The 15,539-nt window shown below is 42.8% G+C and overlaps 1 protein-coding gene across 1 annotated transcript in view; it reads left to right on the top strand.

Annotated features, from left to right (window-relative positions):
- The window catches only part of LOC141229264 (uncharacterized), a 72,970-nt gene extending 62,536 nt beyond the window's left edge, over window positions 1-10,434 (top strand). Inside the window, exons 11-16 of the mRNA XM_073667450.1 lie at window positions 2,223-2,372; window positions 2,502-2,678; window positions 2,752-2,875; window positions 2,958-3,055; window positions 3,253-3,343; window positions 6,352-10,434. Coding sequence (XP_073523551.1) covers window positions 2,223-2,372; window positions 2,502-2,678; window positions 2,752-2,875; window positions 2,958-3,055; window positions 3,253-3,343; window positions 6,352-8,297 — 2,586 coding nt within the window. The 3' untranslated portion in view covers window positions 8,298-10,434. The remainder of the gene's footprint in view (window positions 1-2,222; window positions 2,373-2,501; window positions 2,679-2,751; window positions 2,876-2,957; window positions 3,056-3,252; window positions 3,344-6,351) is intronic.
- Window positions 10,435-15,539: the final 5,105 nt, after the last annotated feature.

Raw genomic sequence — 15,539 nt, 5'->3', positions numbered from 1 at the left:
AAGCCATTTTCCTGTTCAGAAAGTGGAAAATGTTTTACTGAGAAATCAAGTTTAACCAAATATCAGAGAACTCACACAGGGGAGAAGCCTTTTTCCTGTTCAGAATGTGGGAAATGTTTTAGCCGGAAATCTCTGGTGCTTAGCCAAACCTGAACTCACACAGTGGAGAAGCCTTTTTTCTGTTCAGACATGAAACCTAACGTGATGGAAGATTACAGTCCGGGGAAGATGGGAAACATTCATATACAGTCATGGCCAAAAGTATTGAGAATGACACCAAAATTATATTTTCACATGATCTTCTGGCCTCTGGTTTTTATTAGTGTTTGTCTGATGTTTATATCACATACAGAAATATAATTGCAATCATATTATGAGTACCAATAGGTTATATTGACAGTTAGAATGAGTTAATGCAACAAGTCAATATTTGAGGGTTGCCCCTTCTTCTTCAAGACCTCTGTAATTCTCCCTGGCATGCTCTCAATCAACTTTTGGACCAAATCCTGACTGATAGCAGTCCATTCTTGCATAATCAATGCTTGCATTTTGCCAGAATTGTTGGTTTTTGTTTGTCCACCCGTCTCTTGATGATTGACCACAAGTTCTCAATGGGATTAAGATCTGGGGAGTTTCCAGGCCATGGACCCAAAATCTCTATGTTTTGTTCCATGAGCCATTTAGTTATCACCTTTGCTTTATGGCAAGGTGCTCCATCATGCTGGAAAAGGCATTGTTGGGCGCCAAACTGCTCTTGGACGGTTGGGAGAAGTTGCTCTTGGAGGACATTCTGGTACCATTCTTTATTCATGGCTGTGTTTTTAGGCAAGACTGTGAGTGAGCCGATTCCCTTGGCTGAGAAGCAACCCCACACATGAATGGTTTCAGGATGCTTTACAGTTGGCATGAGACAAGACTGGTGGTAGCGCTCACCTCTTCTTCTCCGAATAAGCTGTTTTCCAGATGTCCCAAACAATCGAAAAGGGGATTCATCAGAGAAAATGACTTTGCCCCAGTCCTCAGCAGTCCACTCCCTGTACCTTTTGCAGAATATCAGTCGGTCCCTGATGTTTTTTCTGGAGAGAAGTGGCTTCTTTGCTGCCCTCCTTGAAACCAGCCCTTGCTCAAAGAGTCTTCGCCTCACAGTGCGTGCAGAAGCACTCACACCAGCCTGCTGCCATTCCTGAGCAAGCTCGGCACTGCTGGTAGTCCGATCCCACAGCTGAAACAGTTTTAAGATACGGTCCTGGCGCTTGCTGGTCTTTCTTGGGCGCCTTGGAGCCTTTTTGACAACAATGGAAGCTCTCTCCTTGAAGTTCTTGATGATGCGATTGTTGACTGAGGTGCAATCTTTGTAGCTGCGATACTCTTCCCTGTTAGGCCATTTTTGTGCAGTGCAATGATGGCTGCACGTGTTTCTTTAGAGATAACCATGGTTAACTGAAGAGAAACAATGATACCAAGAACCAGCCTCCTTTTAAAGTGTCCAGTGATGTCATTCTTACTTAATCATGACTGATTGATCGCCAGCCCTGTCCTCATCAACACCCACACCTGTGTTAATGGATCAATCACTAAAACGATGTTAGCTGCTCCTTTTAAGGCAGGACTGCAATGATGTTGAAATGTGTTTTGGGGGTTAAAGTTCATTTTCTGGGCAAATATTGACTTTGCAAGTACAGTAATTGCTGTTAAGCTGATCACTCTTTGACATTCAGGAGTATATGCAAATTGCCATTACAAAAAATGAAGCAGTAAACTTTGGAAAAATTACTATTTGTCTCATTCTCAATACTTTTGGCCATGACTGTAGACGGCCGATGGAGATGTAATCAGTGAAGAAATCTGGCTAAATATGTTTCTAGAGCCGTAGTAGAAGATGAAGATGTCGTCCTCCTCATGAAGTAGTTATTTCTCATGTTACGTGTAATGAATATCTCCGGCAGTATTGCTAATGCCGATTGCAGTGTCGGTAAATGAGACGAGAATTAGCTTTATGGAAGATGAGTCTTTGAGAAATGTATTCAGCTACAGACTCCAAGGAAGAAACTGCTTGTTGTCTGTGGCCTAAAATATATAGGTTTTATTAGTAGATGTAAAGAAGAAAACTAAATACTGTAAAATAATAAATCTCCTCATATGTTTCCCTTGTTATCTCCAGTAATTGTATTATCACACAAGATTTTTATGATGTTACATCGGCTCATCATCTTCTCATTTAGGTCTCTACAATATCGGATCCTCTCAGTGAAGATCTTCTATTTAAGAGAATTTTCCTTATGTACCCATCAAAGATGGATATGGACAGAGACAAGATGGCGGAGAGGATATTCCACCTCACCCTAGAGATCCTCTTTCGGCTTACTGTAGAGGTGAGAGATTCTGATGACGTCACATTACATCATTCTTATCTATGGGAATAACACATGGACAGAACTGGAGAGGTGAGGACTCTGGAAATGTCTGGAGTGAGATTGATTTATATGTCTTTCCATAACCAGGATTACATATTAGTGAAGACCTCTAGTGAGCGCTGTGAGGACCCTGTGTCTGAGGGATGGGAAAGACCCCTGAGCCCAATCACAGGGCATCCATCTCACCCCTTCATACTTGAGGACATCAATGACCAGAAGATCGTAGAACTCACCTACAAAATGATTGAGCTGCTGACTGGAGAGGTGGGAATGCTGGGACATTATACAGTAACGCTATGAAAGGATCGGGGGATGACGGTATCATTGTATGTGTCAGGTTCCTATAAGATGTCAGGATGTCACTGTCTATTTCTCCATGGAGGAGTGGGAGTATTTAGAAGGACACAAAGATCTGTACAAGGACGTCATGATGGAGGTTCCCCAGTCCCTCACATCACCAGGTAATAGACAGGACTGAATATACACAGCCTATAATTATCTGTATGTAAAGAATGAATTCAGTCCTGTATGTGTTTCCTCCAGATCTATCCAGTAAGAGGACAACACCAGACAGATGTCCCCATCCTCTTCTTCCTCAGGACTGTAAACAAGAAGATCCCAATGTTCCTCAGGATCATCAGGTAGATGGAGAGAAGGTGTCATGAGATCTCCCCTATGATGTGTAGACGGCTGTGAAGGTCTTGTGTTCAGTTTTGTTTTATCCACCAGTATTACGTGGTTTATACTTGTGTAAAGAGAACAGTGGAGATGTCAGGATTAGAGCTGATCATAGATGGGACTTCTCATCAGTCTGTGACTTTTATAATATTTGTTTCAGGGTGAAGATCTGCCCCATATTAATACTATAGAGTCATATGTGAGGAGTGATGAGCGGTGTAAAGAGGAGATTCCTACATATGACTACCCAGGTGAGTAGTAACCACTAAATGCAGAGAAGTCACAGTTTTATCTCAGTCACCGGCTGTGGCTGCTTTATCGGTGGTGTAGTCCGGCCGTATCACAATCATATGATCACCATTTTTCCTCTAGACCACAGCATTCTCCTCCACCCAAAACTGTTCAAATGATTTTGGGCATTGAAACCCTTTTCCATAGAACTTACAACCTGGAGGATCCACCTACTCACTGTGATTAGGAGACGTTACCTGCCCAGATCTGTAAACTACAAAGCCAGAAAATCACTTGAAGAAAAATATAATGATGGGCCTGTAAGAGAAAGCGGAGGGTAATGATGGTGTTCCTTCCTAGATCCCTGATATCTTATTGGATGAATCTACCTTCTCTCCCTTCTGTGCTGCTGAATGTGCTCATATGGTCCCTACAAGACCAGGTCCAGTCTTTCTGGCCGAACGTCACTTTTATGATCTACAACATTAAATGTGCAGTGAGGGCCAAGTGTGAATTTCTGTACAATAACAACAGAGTCTCCCTTTATCCTGACTTTTCAGTTTCTTTTAAAACCGACTAACTTCAAACCAGATTGTGATAAACTAAAAAAAAACCATTACACCTGCGCCATGATAGATCTCTAAGCTAAATTTAAGACACCTCAACTCTGCACTATTTTAAAAAGTTCTCTTTGAATGTCTAATATTTCTTCTTGAAACTCATCCGATAGAAAATATTGTCCCTTATGATAGTTTAGATTCCCAGGTTTCACCACTAGTTACTCACTACTTACTGATGGAGACTGTTGAGTTTGATCATTTCAGTAGATGTTATGGTCTATACTCACAGTTTTGACTATAGTAGTTAGTGCCCAAAATAGTGTGATTTAACCCCTTCCTGCAGCCAGTTTTGTGTTCCTATCTGGGCCCATTTTTCAAATCTGACATTTGTCACTTTATATGGTGATAACTTTGGAATTCTTCACAAAGGATAATAGGAAACAAATGGACCTTACAAATAATATTCCAACTTCTCTTGAATCTGACAATCCCCTATATACGGTTGTACACTACTGTCTGGGCACATGGCAGGTTAAGAAGGGAAGGAGCGGCATTTAGCTATTTGAAAGCAGATTTTGCTGGGATAGTTTGCAGACACAATGTTTTGGGGACACTGTTCATGGTCACCTGGCAGCTCAAAAGATGGCTATCACAAACAGGCTTGGCGCTATATACTCCATTTTCCAGATCCCAGGGTTTGCCTTGCTCATCATCCTTTAACCACTCTACATGGATTTGGACTTAGACACAGACCCCCTAAGCTTGGGCCACAGTGTTACCTAATGTTCTGTGGTGTGAGATGGCAAGAAGAATAGTCAGATAGCCGGGTCAGAACATGGAGGTCAGAGAAAATACGAAACCACACAAAAGTAGTCAGTAAACGGGTCGGAGTCACAACAGGAAACAAATACACAAGCCGGGAGCTGAGCACAGAGGTCTGAACCAGAGGAGAACAAGGCTGTATCTGGCAGCTTCCGGCAATATGCTTCCAGCTTTAGTAGGGTGCGGTGCTCTCCAGTTGGCTGAAGCAGGGAGCAGATTACTCCAGTTGGACAGCACACACACCCATACTGCCAGACTGGATGGTACTACAGGTCCCAGGCACCCTAATCTTAGTGGGTGGACAGAGCCTGCGCTGCTGAGAGCTTCTGGTTCTGACATCTCCTCCATCACCAGCGCCGCCTGCAGGATGAATAAGGCGGCGCCTGGTGAGAGAAGCAGACGTCGCAGGAGCAGATCCCAGAGGAGATGGGACACACCATTTACAGAAGCCCTAATGTGACCAAATTGCAGAAAACCTGAGCAGTAGAAATCCCCATAAAGTGACTTCATATTGGAAATTATAACTCTCAGTGAAATAATCTATAGGAGTAGTGACTATTTTGACTCCACAGGCACTTTCCGGAAATTAGCACGCAGTGGATGATGGAGAGTGAAAATTACAAATATATAATTTCATTACCCAACACATAGTGTCCAGATTGTGCTCCAGGAGACACACACCGTAAATTAAGTGGGTTCTTCTCACTATAGTAATGTCAAATACACGGATGCTAAATGTGGTTTGGGCACACTGCAAGGCTCAGAAGCGAGGGGGAGATCTGACTTTGGGAGAGCGGATATTGCTGGATTGGTTTATGGAAGCCATGTTGTTTTTCAAGAGCCTTTGAGCCACTAATAATGTGGAAACCTCTGGTTTTCCACTGACAGATGATGGACCTGAGTGGGGACTTGTTTTTTGTGAGATGAGTAGAAGTTTTTATTGATATTATTTTTGCCTACATAACATTGCTTGGTGGCTTTTTATTGCATATTAGTGAGGCAGAATTAACAAACAGTTGAACACCACGCTCTACTGGTTCATCCTATGAGGTTTTCTATTAGACTGTGAACTGTTATTGTCTTGGTGAATAATGATGGCTAACATAGGGCAAAATAAAAAAAATCACAGAAAAAGATACAGCCTTACCAACACAAATCATATAAGAAATGCACTAGCAGGATGCCGCAGACCCCCATGATAAAGGTGGGGGCAGCGCAGGTGCAAAATACTGATGGAGCAACCACTCACAATCGTACCAATTCATGGAGGGGGTGGTTGCCTAGTATTAAAGATGCACACAGATGAAGCTTGCATAGGACGCCAGTCACACAGGTAGGTGTGATGCACAGTGTCTGGCTTAGCCTAATGATGCCCATACTATTACATCAGGAAGGTTGCCCAGCACTATATAAGTGCACCCCACATGGACAGACACCCCAGTACACCCAACCAACACTAAAATGCTAATGCATTTGTTATCTGATTTGGTGTTGGTAAGGCTGATTTTTTCTGTGATGTTTTCTTGGTAAATAATGATACTTTTACATAAAGTACATTTTTACAGAGAGTTTAAGTAGAAATATTCAACAATATAAATTTTAAGGATATGTTATTCATAAATAATAATTGGTTTTATTCTTGGCAGATGACTGTACCAGGAGATCAGGGGGACAGCTGACATCTTCAATTTTTAAATCAGATGATCTTGAGATCCCACAGGATACAATTGAAGTGAATGCCATTACTCCAGATATACCATCATCCCTTCACAGCAAAGATCTGTCATCTGATCATTTGAAACAGGTCCTGTCTTCTGATTCATTACCGAATACTAAGGAAAATCAAAGTCACAAAATAAGCATTAAAAAACAAATTGCACCGAAAGCAAAGAAGCCATTTTCATGTTCAGAATATGGAAATAGTTTTTCCCTCGAAAAGTCTTTTCTTAAACATCAAAGCATTCACACAGCAGAGAATAGATTTTTTTGTTTCAAGTGTGGGAAATTTTTTAACCAGAAATCAGATCTTGTTATTCACCAGAGAAGTCACATAGAGGAGAAGCCATTTTCTTTTTCAGAAAATGGAAAATGTTTTACAGAGAAATCAGGTTTAATCAAATATCAGAGAACTCACACAGGGGAGAAGCCTTATTCATGTTCAGAATGTGGGAAGTGTTTTAGCCGGAAATCAGATTTGGTTGAGCATAAGAGAACTCACACAGGGGAGAAGCCTTTTTCCTGTTCAGAATGTGGAAAATGTTTTAGCCGGAAATCAGATTTGGTTGAGCATAAGAGAACTCACACAGGGGAGAAGCCTTTTTCATGTTCAGAATGTGGGAAATGTTTTAGCCGGAAATCATATTTGGTTGAGCATAAAAGAACTCACACAGGGGAGAAGCCTTTTTCCTGTTCAGAATGTGGAAAATGTTTTAGATTGAAATCAAGTTTTATCAGCCATCAGAGAATTCACACAGGGGAGAAGCCTTTTTCCTGTTCAGAATGTGGAAAATGTTTCAGATTGAAATCAAGTTTTAGCAGACATCAGAGAACTCACACAGGGGAGAAGCCTTTTTCCTGTTCAGAATGTGGAAAATGTTTTAGATTGATATCAAGTTTTATCAGCCATCAGAGAATTCACACAGGGGAGAAGCCTTTTTCCTGTTCAGAATGTGGAAAATGTTTCAGATTGAAATCAAGTTTTAGCAGACATCAGAGAACTCACACAGGGGAGAAGCCTTTTTCCTGTTCAGAATGTGGAAAATGTTTTAGATTGAAATCAAGTTTTATCAGCCATCAGAGAATTCACACAGGGGAGAAGCCTTTTTCCTGTTCAGAATGTGGAAAATGTTTTAGATTGAAATCAAGTTTTATCAGACATCAGAGAATTCACACAGGGGAGAAGCCTTTTTCCTGTTCAGAATGTGGAAAATGTTTTACATTGAAATCAAGTTTTATCAGCCATCAGAGAATTCACACAGGGGAGAAGCCTTTTTCCTGTTCAGAATGTGGAAAATGTTTTAGCCGGAAATCAGATTTGGTTAAACATAAGAGAACTCACACAGGGGAGAAGCCTTTTTCCTGTTCAGATTGTGGAAAATGTTTTAGCCAGAAATCAAATTTGGTTGAGCATAAGAGAACTCACACAGGGGAGACGCCTTTTTCATGTTCAGAATGTGGGAAATGTTTTAGCTGGAAATCAGTTTTGGTTAAGCACCAGAGAATTCACACAGGGGAGAAGCCTTTTTCCTGTTCAGAATGTGGGAAATGTTTTAGCTGGAAATCAGTTTTGGTTACGCACAAGAGAAAGCACACAGGGGAGAAGCTTTTTTCCTGTTCAGAATGTGGGAAATGTTTTAGCTGGAAATCAGTTTTGGTTACGCACAAGAAAAATCACACAAGGGAGAAGCCTTTGTCCTGTTCAGAATGTGGGAAATGTTTTAGCTGGAAATCAGATTTGGTTAAGCACCAGAGAACTCACACAGGGGAGAAACCTTTTTCCTGTTCAGAATGTGGGAAATGTTTTGTGAAGAAATCATCACTTCTTAGTCACCAGAGAACTCACACAGACGAGAAGCCATTTTCATGTTCTTAATGCGGGAAATGTTTTACACGGAGATCAACTCTTAACAAACTTCAGAGACGTCACACAGGGGAGAAGCCTTTTTCATTTTTAACCGAAAATTATATCTTCATAAAGGGGTTGTCCACTACTAGACCAACTCCTTCTCATTCCTCATGTTTAGCCTTTTTAAAATAAAAACCCTCATACGCACTTCCTGTTCTGGCGCAGTTCCATTGGTGTCACAACTCGCGTTTCCGTAAGGATGTTACATCACACAAGATTGTTACATCACACAATCCTGCTCCCAATCATCGCCACCTTTAGACGTATTGTACATCAACAGGAAGGACATGGCCTGGACACAGCATCAAGAGAACGCACACACTGAGAGCACTGTCTTCAGACCATGTTCCTGGGGCAATTATAAGCAATTTACAGCCTCAAACATGACGTTCGATATGGGAAAGAAAGAAGAGATCGGAGGTTAATCTGAGGTCCTCCACCTCTGTCAGCATGTCTGGTATGCAGCGTTTCTTATGGAAGGTCTTATCTTCCTGCTCCTGAGCCATTACTGCCTCACCTCAGCGTGGAAAAAGAAGCAGTCTTAACCCTCATGATGCCAGACAGCTCCAGACTGTCAGTCCTGCACCAACTTCTCTCTTAATGTCGGCCTCACGAGAAAACAGCTCCACAAATCTCCCTGTACTCTCACCAAAGCCCACATACTGAGCAGTGCTTGCTTCACAGGGACATTTACCCCCCAGCCACAGGTTATTCTGATATGGGGAACAACATAACTTATTTGTATATTAGATTGCGTCTAGCCCTACTAAAGAAGATATGGAGTAATATAGTCAGAGGCTGGAGACCACATACAATACTGAAATACGTCCCCTCACTTCTATCCTGTCACAGCTTACTGACAAGGTACAGAGATTAGAGGATAATGTCCAAGTTAGAGGCCATCATAATGCTCAGAAACTAACACTAGATCTTCACAGGCAGTAAATAAACCATCTGTTTAATATGGTTGATGATCAAGAAAATCACAATAATATCTGGATAAGGGGTATACCTGAGCGCATCAATGCACAAGTGATTATGCCAACACTGCGATCATTATTCACTAATATTCTTGGTGATCCTATTGATAAGGAGGTGGAGATTTATAAGGCGCACCGTACAATAGGCAATCATGGCCCAGATCCTGAGCGTCCAAGGAACACTATCTCTCGCATACATTTTTTCAATGTAAAAGAGGCCATTGTGAGGAAAGCAGAGGAGTTGGATCCTGGTGATTTCAATGGAAAACGCATATAATTGCTCACACATCTATCCTGAATGACACTTGCTAAAAGAAGGGTATTGAAACCACTACTTGATGCCATCCGGGAAAATGGCCTGATGTACTCCTGGGGGTACCCATTCCAGCTGTATATTTTCAAAGATCCAAGCAACATGAGACCTATTTGTGATGCCCTGGACATTCCATATATCTGACTGGCCACCTGCTCCACCATTGCCACAGAGAGTTCCAGCACGTCACAGAAGGTGTTCAATGGATCAGGAACTTGATGGTGATGCAGCCAGATGGGAAAGGAACCTGGCAATCATATGAGCTCCTGAAATGAATCTTGTCTTCCCTGATGAGAGACAGTTTGCAGATGCTTACTTATTTCTTTAAGCATATAATTAGATATATCTAAATAGAGCATTAGGTGCCACTCTTCCACTATATAGAATGTCTAAGTTCATATAAGATCTTAGACCAGGATATAAGTTGAGTCCACATGATACTACTGTAATATAAGGCTTTATTACTTTACTTGCTTTATATTCCATGGTTCCACCTAATAGGAATCCTAGAACTGAAAGTTTGACTTACGCCTGTAAAGACAACCCCCAGTTAGGGACTTGCATTGGGATCTGCTTGTTTCGCAATTTCCTACTGTTTTGATATATTCATAATCTATACTTCTTAGACACTGAGAGGTAGACGTTACTATCTACCGTCTATACTTCCTCTTTTAATCTTTCTCTCTTCCATTCCCCCTTTTTTTCATATAATATGGCACAACTCAAAACTTGTTCATTGAATGTCAGAGGACTTAATGTTCCAGAGAAAGGAGCTCGTGTTATATCATAGGCATAAACAGCACGTACATTTTCTCTTTCTTCAGGAGTCACACTTTAGAGGCGATCATATATTGTACCTCAGATTACTAATAGATATTATTCATCTTGGCGTCCCAGAAAAATGCTGTTTTGAAGTCTAAGGTGCTGAGTATCGGCCGCCACAGATCACTGCTGCATACTATTGTAGAAACACTGTCTGACACGAAGAGGAGGTATGTGTTTGTTAAGATCTCCATCTACTCCAAAATTTTGACTTTGGCAAACTTCTATCTCCCTAATTGTGACCAAATTAAGACATGCTGTCATTACTTAAACAAACTAAAATATTTTGCGGAGGACCTTATCATCATTGGAGGTGACTTTAATTTTGTCTTGGATCCTTCTTTAGACGCGTCCCTGGGCTGGAGTCACCAATCTAAAACACAAACGAAAGCTTTGCTAATTGTGCTTTGGTCTCAACCGGGCGATGTATGGAGGATACTACATCTAGACGTAAAGGATTATACCTATTATTCTCCTTTACACAATATACATAGCCATATAGTCCTTTTCTTAATTAGCCGTCACTTGCCTACATGGCAACCTACATCTCAGGTAGGAACTGCTGTATGGTCAGATCATGCTCCTGTATATTGTAACTAGCTATTGAACTTTTCTATGCACGGGTGGCGAGCATTTTTATTGGTATATGGTCTCCCATGCTTGTTATATGTGCTGCCCCCCTCCTGGTATTTCTGCTGCCCCCATCCTGTCCCCACCATCCCATCCTGGTATGCATGGCACCCCTCATCCCCATCCTGATATGCATGGCACCCCTCATCCCCATCCTGGTATGCATAGCACCCCTCATTCCCAATCCTGGTATGCATGGCACCCCTCATTCCCAATCCTGGTATGTATGTTACCCTATCCCTCATCCTGATATGCATGGCACCACTCATCCCCCAATCCTGGTATGCATGGCACCCCATCCCTCATCCTGGTATGCATGGTGCCCCTCATTCCTATCCTGGTATGCATGGTGCCCCTCATCCCTATTCTGGTATGCATGGTGCCCCTCATCCCTATTCTGGTATGTATGGTATCCCTCATCCTGGTATGCATGGCACCCCATCCCTCATCCTAGTATACATGGCACCCCTCATCCCAGAAACCTGGAATGCATGGCACCCAATCCCTTATCCTGGTATGCAATGCACGCTTCATCCCCAATCCTGGTATATATGGCTCCCTCATCCCTATCCTGGTATGCATGGCACCCCATCCCCTATCCTGGTACGTATCGCACCCCTCATCCCTATACTGGTATGCATGGTACCCTTCATCCCTATTCTGGTATGCATGGTACCCCTCATCCTGGTATGCATGGTACCCCTCATCCCTATCCTGGTATGCATGATACCCCGCATTGCTATCCTGGTATGTATGGTACCCCTCATCCCTATCCTGGTATGCATGACACCCCATCCCTCATCCTGGTATACATGGCACCCCTCATCCCAATTCTGGTATGTATGGCTTCCTCATCCCAGAAACCTGGTATGCATGGCACCCAATCCCTCATCCTGGTATGCATGGCACGCCTCATCCCCAATCATGGTATATATGGCTTCCTCATCCCTATCCTGGTATGCATGGCACCCCTCATCCCTATACTGGTATGCATGGCACCCCTCATCCCTATACTGGTATGCATGGTACCCCTCATCCTTATTCTGGTATGCATGGTACCCTTCATCCTGGTATGCATGGTACCCCCTGCATTCCTATCCTGGTATGTATAGTATCCCTCATCCCTATCCTGGTATTCATGGTACCCCATCCCTATCCTGGTATGCATGGTACCCCGCATTCCTATCCTGGTATGCATGGTACCCCATCCCTCATCCTGGTATGCATGGTGCCCCGCATTCCTATCCTGGTATGTAGTGTACCCCTCGTCCCTATCCTGGTATGCATGTTACCCCATCCCTATCCTGGTATGTATGGTACCCCTCATCCCTAATCTGGTATGCATGGCACCCCGCACCCCCCAATCCTGGTATGCATGGTCCCCTCACCCACCAATCCTTGTATGCATGGCACTCCTCATCCCTATACTGGTATGTATGGCATCCCTCACCCCCCAATCCTGGAATGTGTGGTCCCCCTCATCCTGGTATGCATGGCACCCCATTCCTCATCCTGGTATGCTTGGTTCCCCTCATCCCCCAATCCTGATGTGTTGCCCCCTCACCCGCCAATCCTGGTATGTATGGCTCCCCTCATCCCTTTCACGCTGCACACATACAAAAAAATAAACACTTAATCTCACCTTTCTTTGTGCTCCAGCGCTGCGGTGTTCTGTTCTGCCGGAGGCTGGGGGAGGAGTGCGGCGCCAGAGTACGTGCATGCCCATACTGCGCTGTCTGGCGCCATTTTGCTGAAGACACACTGCAAATAGCGCTATGTGTATGTGCTGATTCCGACACCTTCACTTCTGCCCCGGTCTCCGGCGAAGAGAGGCAATGCTCCTCCCGGTCAGGTAAGTATGGCGCCGGAGATCGCGGTATGCATTCAGTGTCTACGCATACCATGATCTCCGGCGCCATACACACTCCTCTTACCTGTAACGACTCCATGCCTGCTTCTGTCTGGAGCCAGTCTGCGCAGGCGTGTCGCGCTTGCACAGTCTATAAAGGCTTCAGACAGACACACGCATCCCCGGTTTTATTATAGATCTGACTATGCCGGCCTCCACCAAGGCTTCAGATGTTGGAACCTAAATGATAATCTGCTGAAAGACTCGCTCTGTGTCTCAGACCTTCTTGAGACTATAGACTCCTTCAAATATATGAGCATGATGAAACTGCCTTACCATTTAAATGGGAAGCACTGACATGTGTCCTCAGAGGTATAATAATAAAACCTAGATAAAAGCTAAAAAAGGAGAGAACAGCTAAAGTCTCATTTGCTTGAGCAGATTGATCTCCTTGACAAACAACATAAATGATCTGCTTGCCTCCAGGTATATGTAGACCGGCTTAACACTAGAAGGGAGCTAAAAGTAGTTTCATGGATGGGGTACTCGCAAATATTGTGTAATTTCAGGGCATTTACTTATGGAAGGAACCAAGTGGAAGCTTCCATTCTCGGTACTAGATATGGGGCCTCCTCGAGAAAATGACTTAAAATGTCGTACACTAAAGTTAATATATAAGGTGTGGGATAGGGGTAAAAATATTCTGGGGATTGGAAAGTACACAAACTATACTCCTTTATGGCACACCTATAACTTACCAGAGCTATAGAAGCTAAATAATATTAGTGAGTGGCAGGATAGGGGTACTAGAATAAACGCCATACTGATTGATACATCACCCAATGGATACCATTGCTAAAGCAGTGGATACAAAAGGTCTATTAACCCTTATTTATAGGCAGTTACTGGCCCTACATTTGGATAAATATCCTTTGTTAGTAAAGACAAAATGGGAGGAGGATGTGAGTCCGTTATCTGAGGAGCAATGGGGGAAATACTGGATTTGACACCGAATCTTTCATTGTCAGAGTCACAAAGATTGTCCCAAATTCTTCTCATTCATAGGGTATATAGATACCCAAGTATTTTATTTAAAATTGAAATACAAACGGATGACACATGTCCTAGATGTGGTCAAAAGGACGCCCACCTGATGCATATGACGTGGAAATGTGTAAATATTGGCGACTACTGGAAGGGGGTGATCGCTCTTGTACTATCTGTATTTGGGATACAACTTCAGTTGGAACCTAAAATCTGTATCCTAGGACTCCTGGGAGAAGACGTAAATCCAGACTCCCATATGGCAATAGCTAGCTCAAGAATATTATTCCAAGCCAGAAAGTTGTTGGCACTACATTGGATAGACAATTCTCCCCCAACGATAACAGAACTAAAATCCAGGATAAATAACACTCTATGCTTGGAAAGGGGATCTTATATTAAAGGAACGCTCTCAAGAAATCCATACACATATGGGATCAATGGTTAAATACACCGGGTATTGCTTCAAAGAACCTTCTCAGAAATACTATCCTGGATCGTTTGTACATTTCCTTACAGTAAACCAGGAATGTATATCCTTATATCCAAGGTGTCAGCAAATGATAATCTCAGTCCACACAATTGTCCCTTCTTAGATATATTCTTTTTCTTTTGAAGTCTCAATAGGGAAAAAAATAAGCCGTCAGGAAGTATTCAGATATTTATGTACAAATGTAAAATTACTGTTCCAAAACCTTGTACTATAGAGCGATATTGGGATTTATATCATTGTAAACCGGTTCTTGTATTGTTACTGGTTTTTATTTTTATTTTTTTTTGTCACAAAGTTTATTTAAAAAAAGAAAATGTTGGTAATTCTTAGTTTTGTTAAATAAAAATGATCTGATTGAAAAAAAGAAAGGAGCGAAGGTCTTTACTAGATCAAACATATACAAAATGCCAAGATCACATGTGAAGGTACTCGTACGAATTCACAGATAAATGTGGTCTCTCATTGGCAAGAAGGTTACATCCACACGTGTAAAGGACATACGTATCCAAAATAAAAGGGGCACCCGGGCCAGAAATTCATAACCCCTCTGACATAGCGGAAGCATTTAGTTTCTTTTATAGTTCGCTATATAATATTCATGGACAATACCACGACATGCCACCTAATATTCTTGAAACTAAAAATGACAATTATATTAACCTCTTAACAACATTAGACGTACTAATACGCGTCTGTGCCCTGGGACTTAAGAGCCAGACCCGTATTAGTACGTCATGGCGATCGCCGCCGGGTGTCAGCTGATTGTCACAGCTGACACCTGGTACTATGTGGAGGGAGAGGTCACGCACCGCTCCCAGCACATTAACCCCCGCGATGCTGCGATCGAAATCGATCGCAGCATTGCGGTGGCAAGGGGAGGTGATCGCAGATACTCACCTCCTCTTCCGGCTTCCAGCGCTGTCTGCCGTGGCTTCCAGGATGTTGCCATGACGACCCGATGTCGTCATGACAACATCCGGGTCACCAGACAGCAGGAAGATTTTTTGGACATGCGCAGTGCATGACAAAAGAATCTTCTCCCTGTGCAGCCCTGACAGCCTGTATAACACAGGAATGG

Source organism: Phyllobates terribilis, unplaced genomic scaffold, assembly GCF_046119375.1.
Source record: "Phyllobates terribilis strain yellow unplaced genomic scaffold, ASM4611937v1 Scaffold_470__1_contigs__length_1423970, whole genome shotgun sequence".
Lineage (NCBI taxonomy): Eukaryota > Metazoa > Chordata > Amphibia > Anura > Dendrobatidae > Phyllobates > Phyllobates terribilis.
This window is presented reverse-complemented; position numbering and strand designations above follow the sequence as displayed.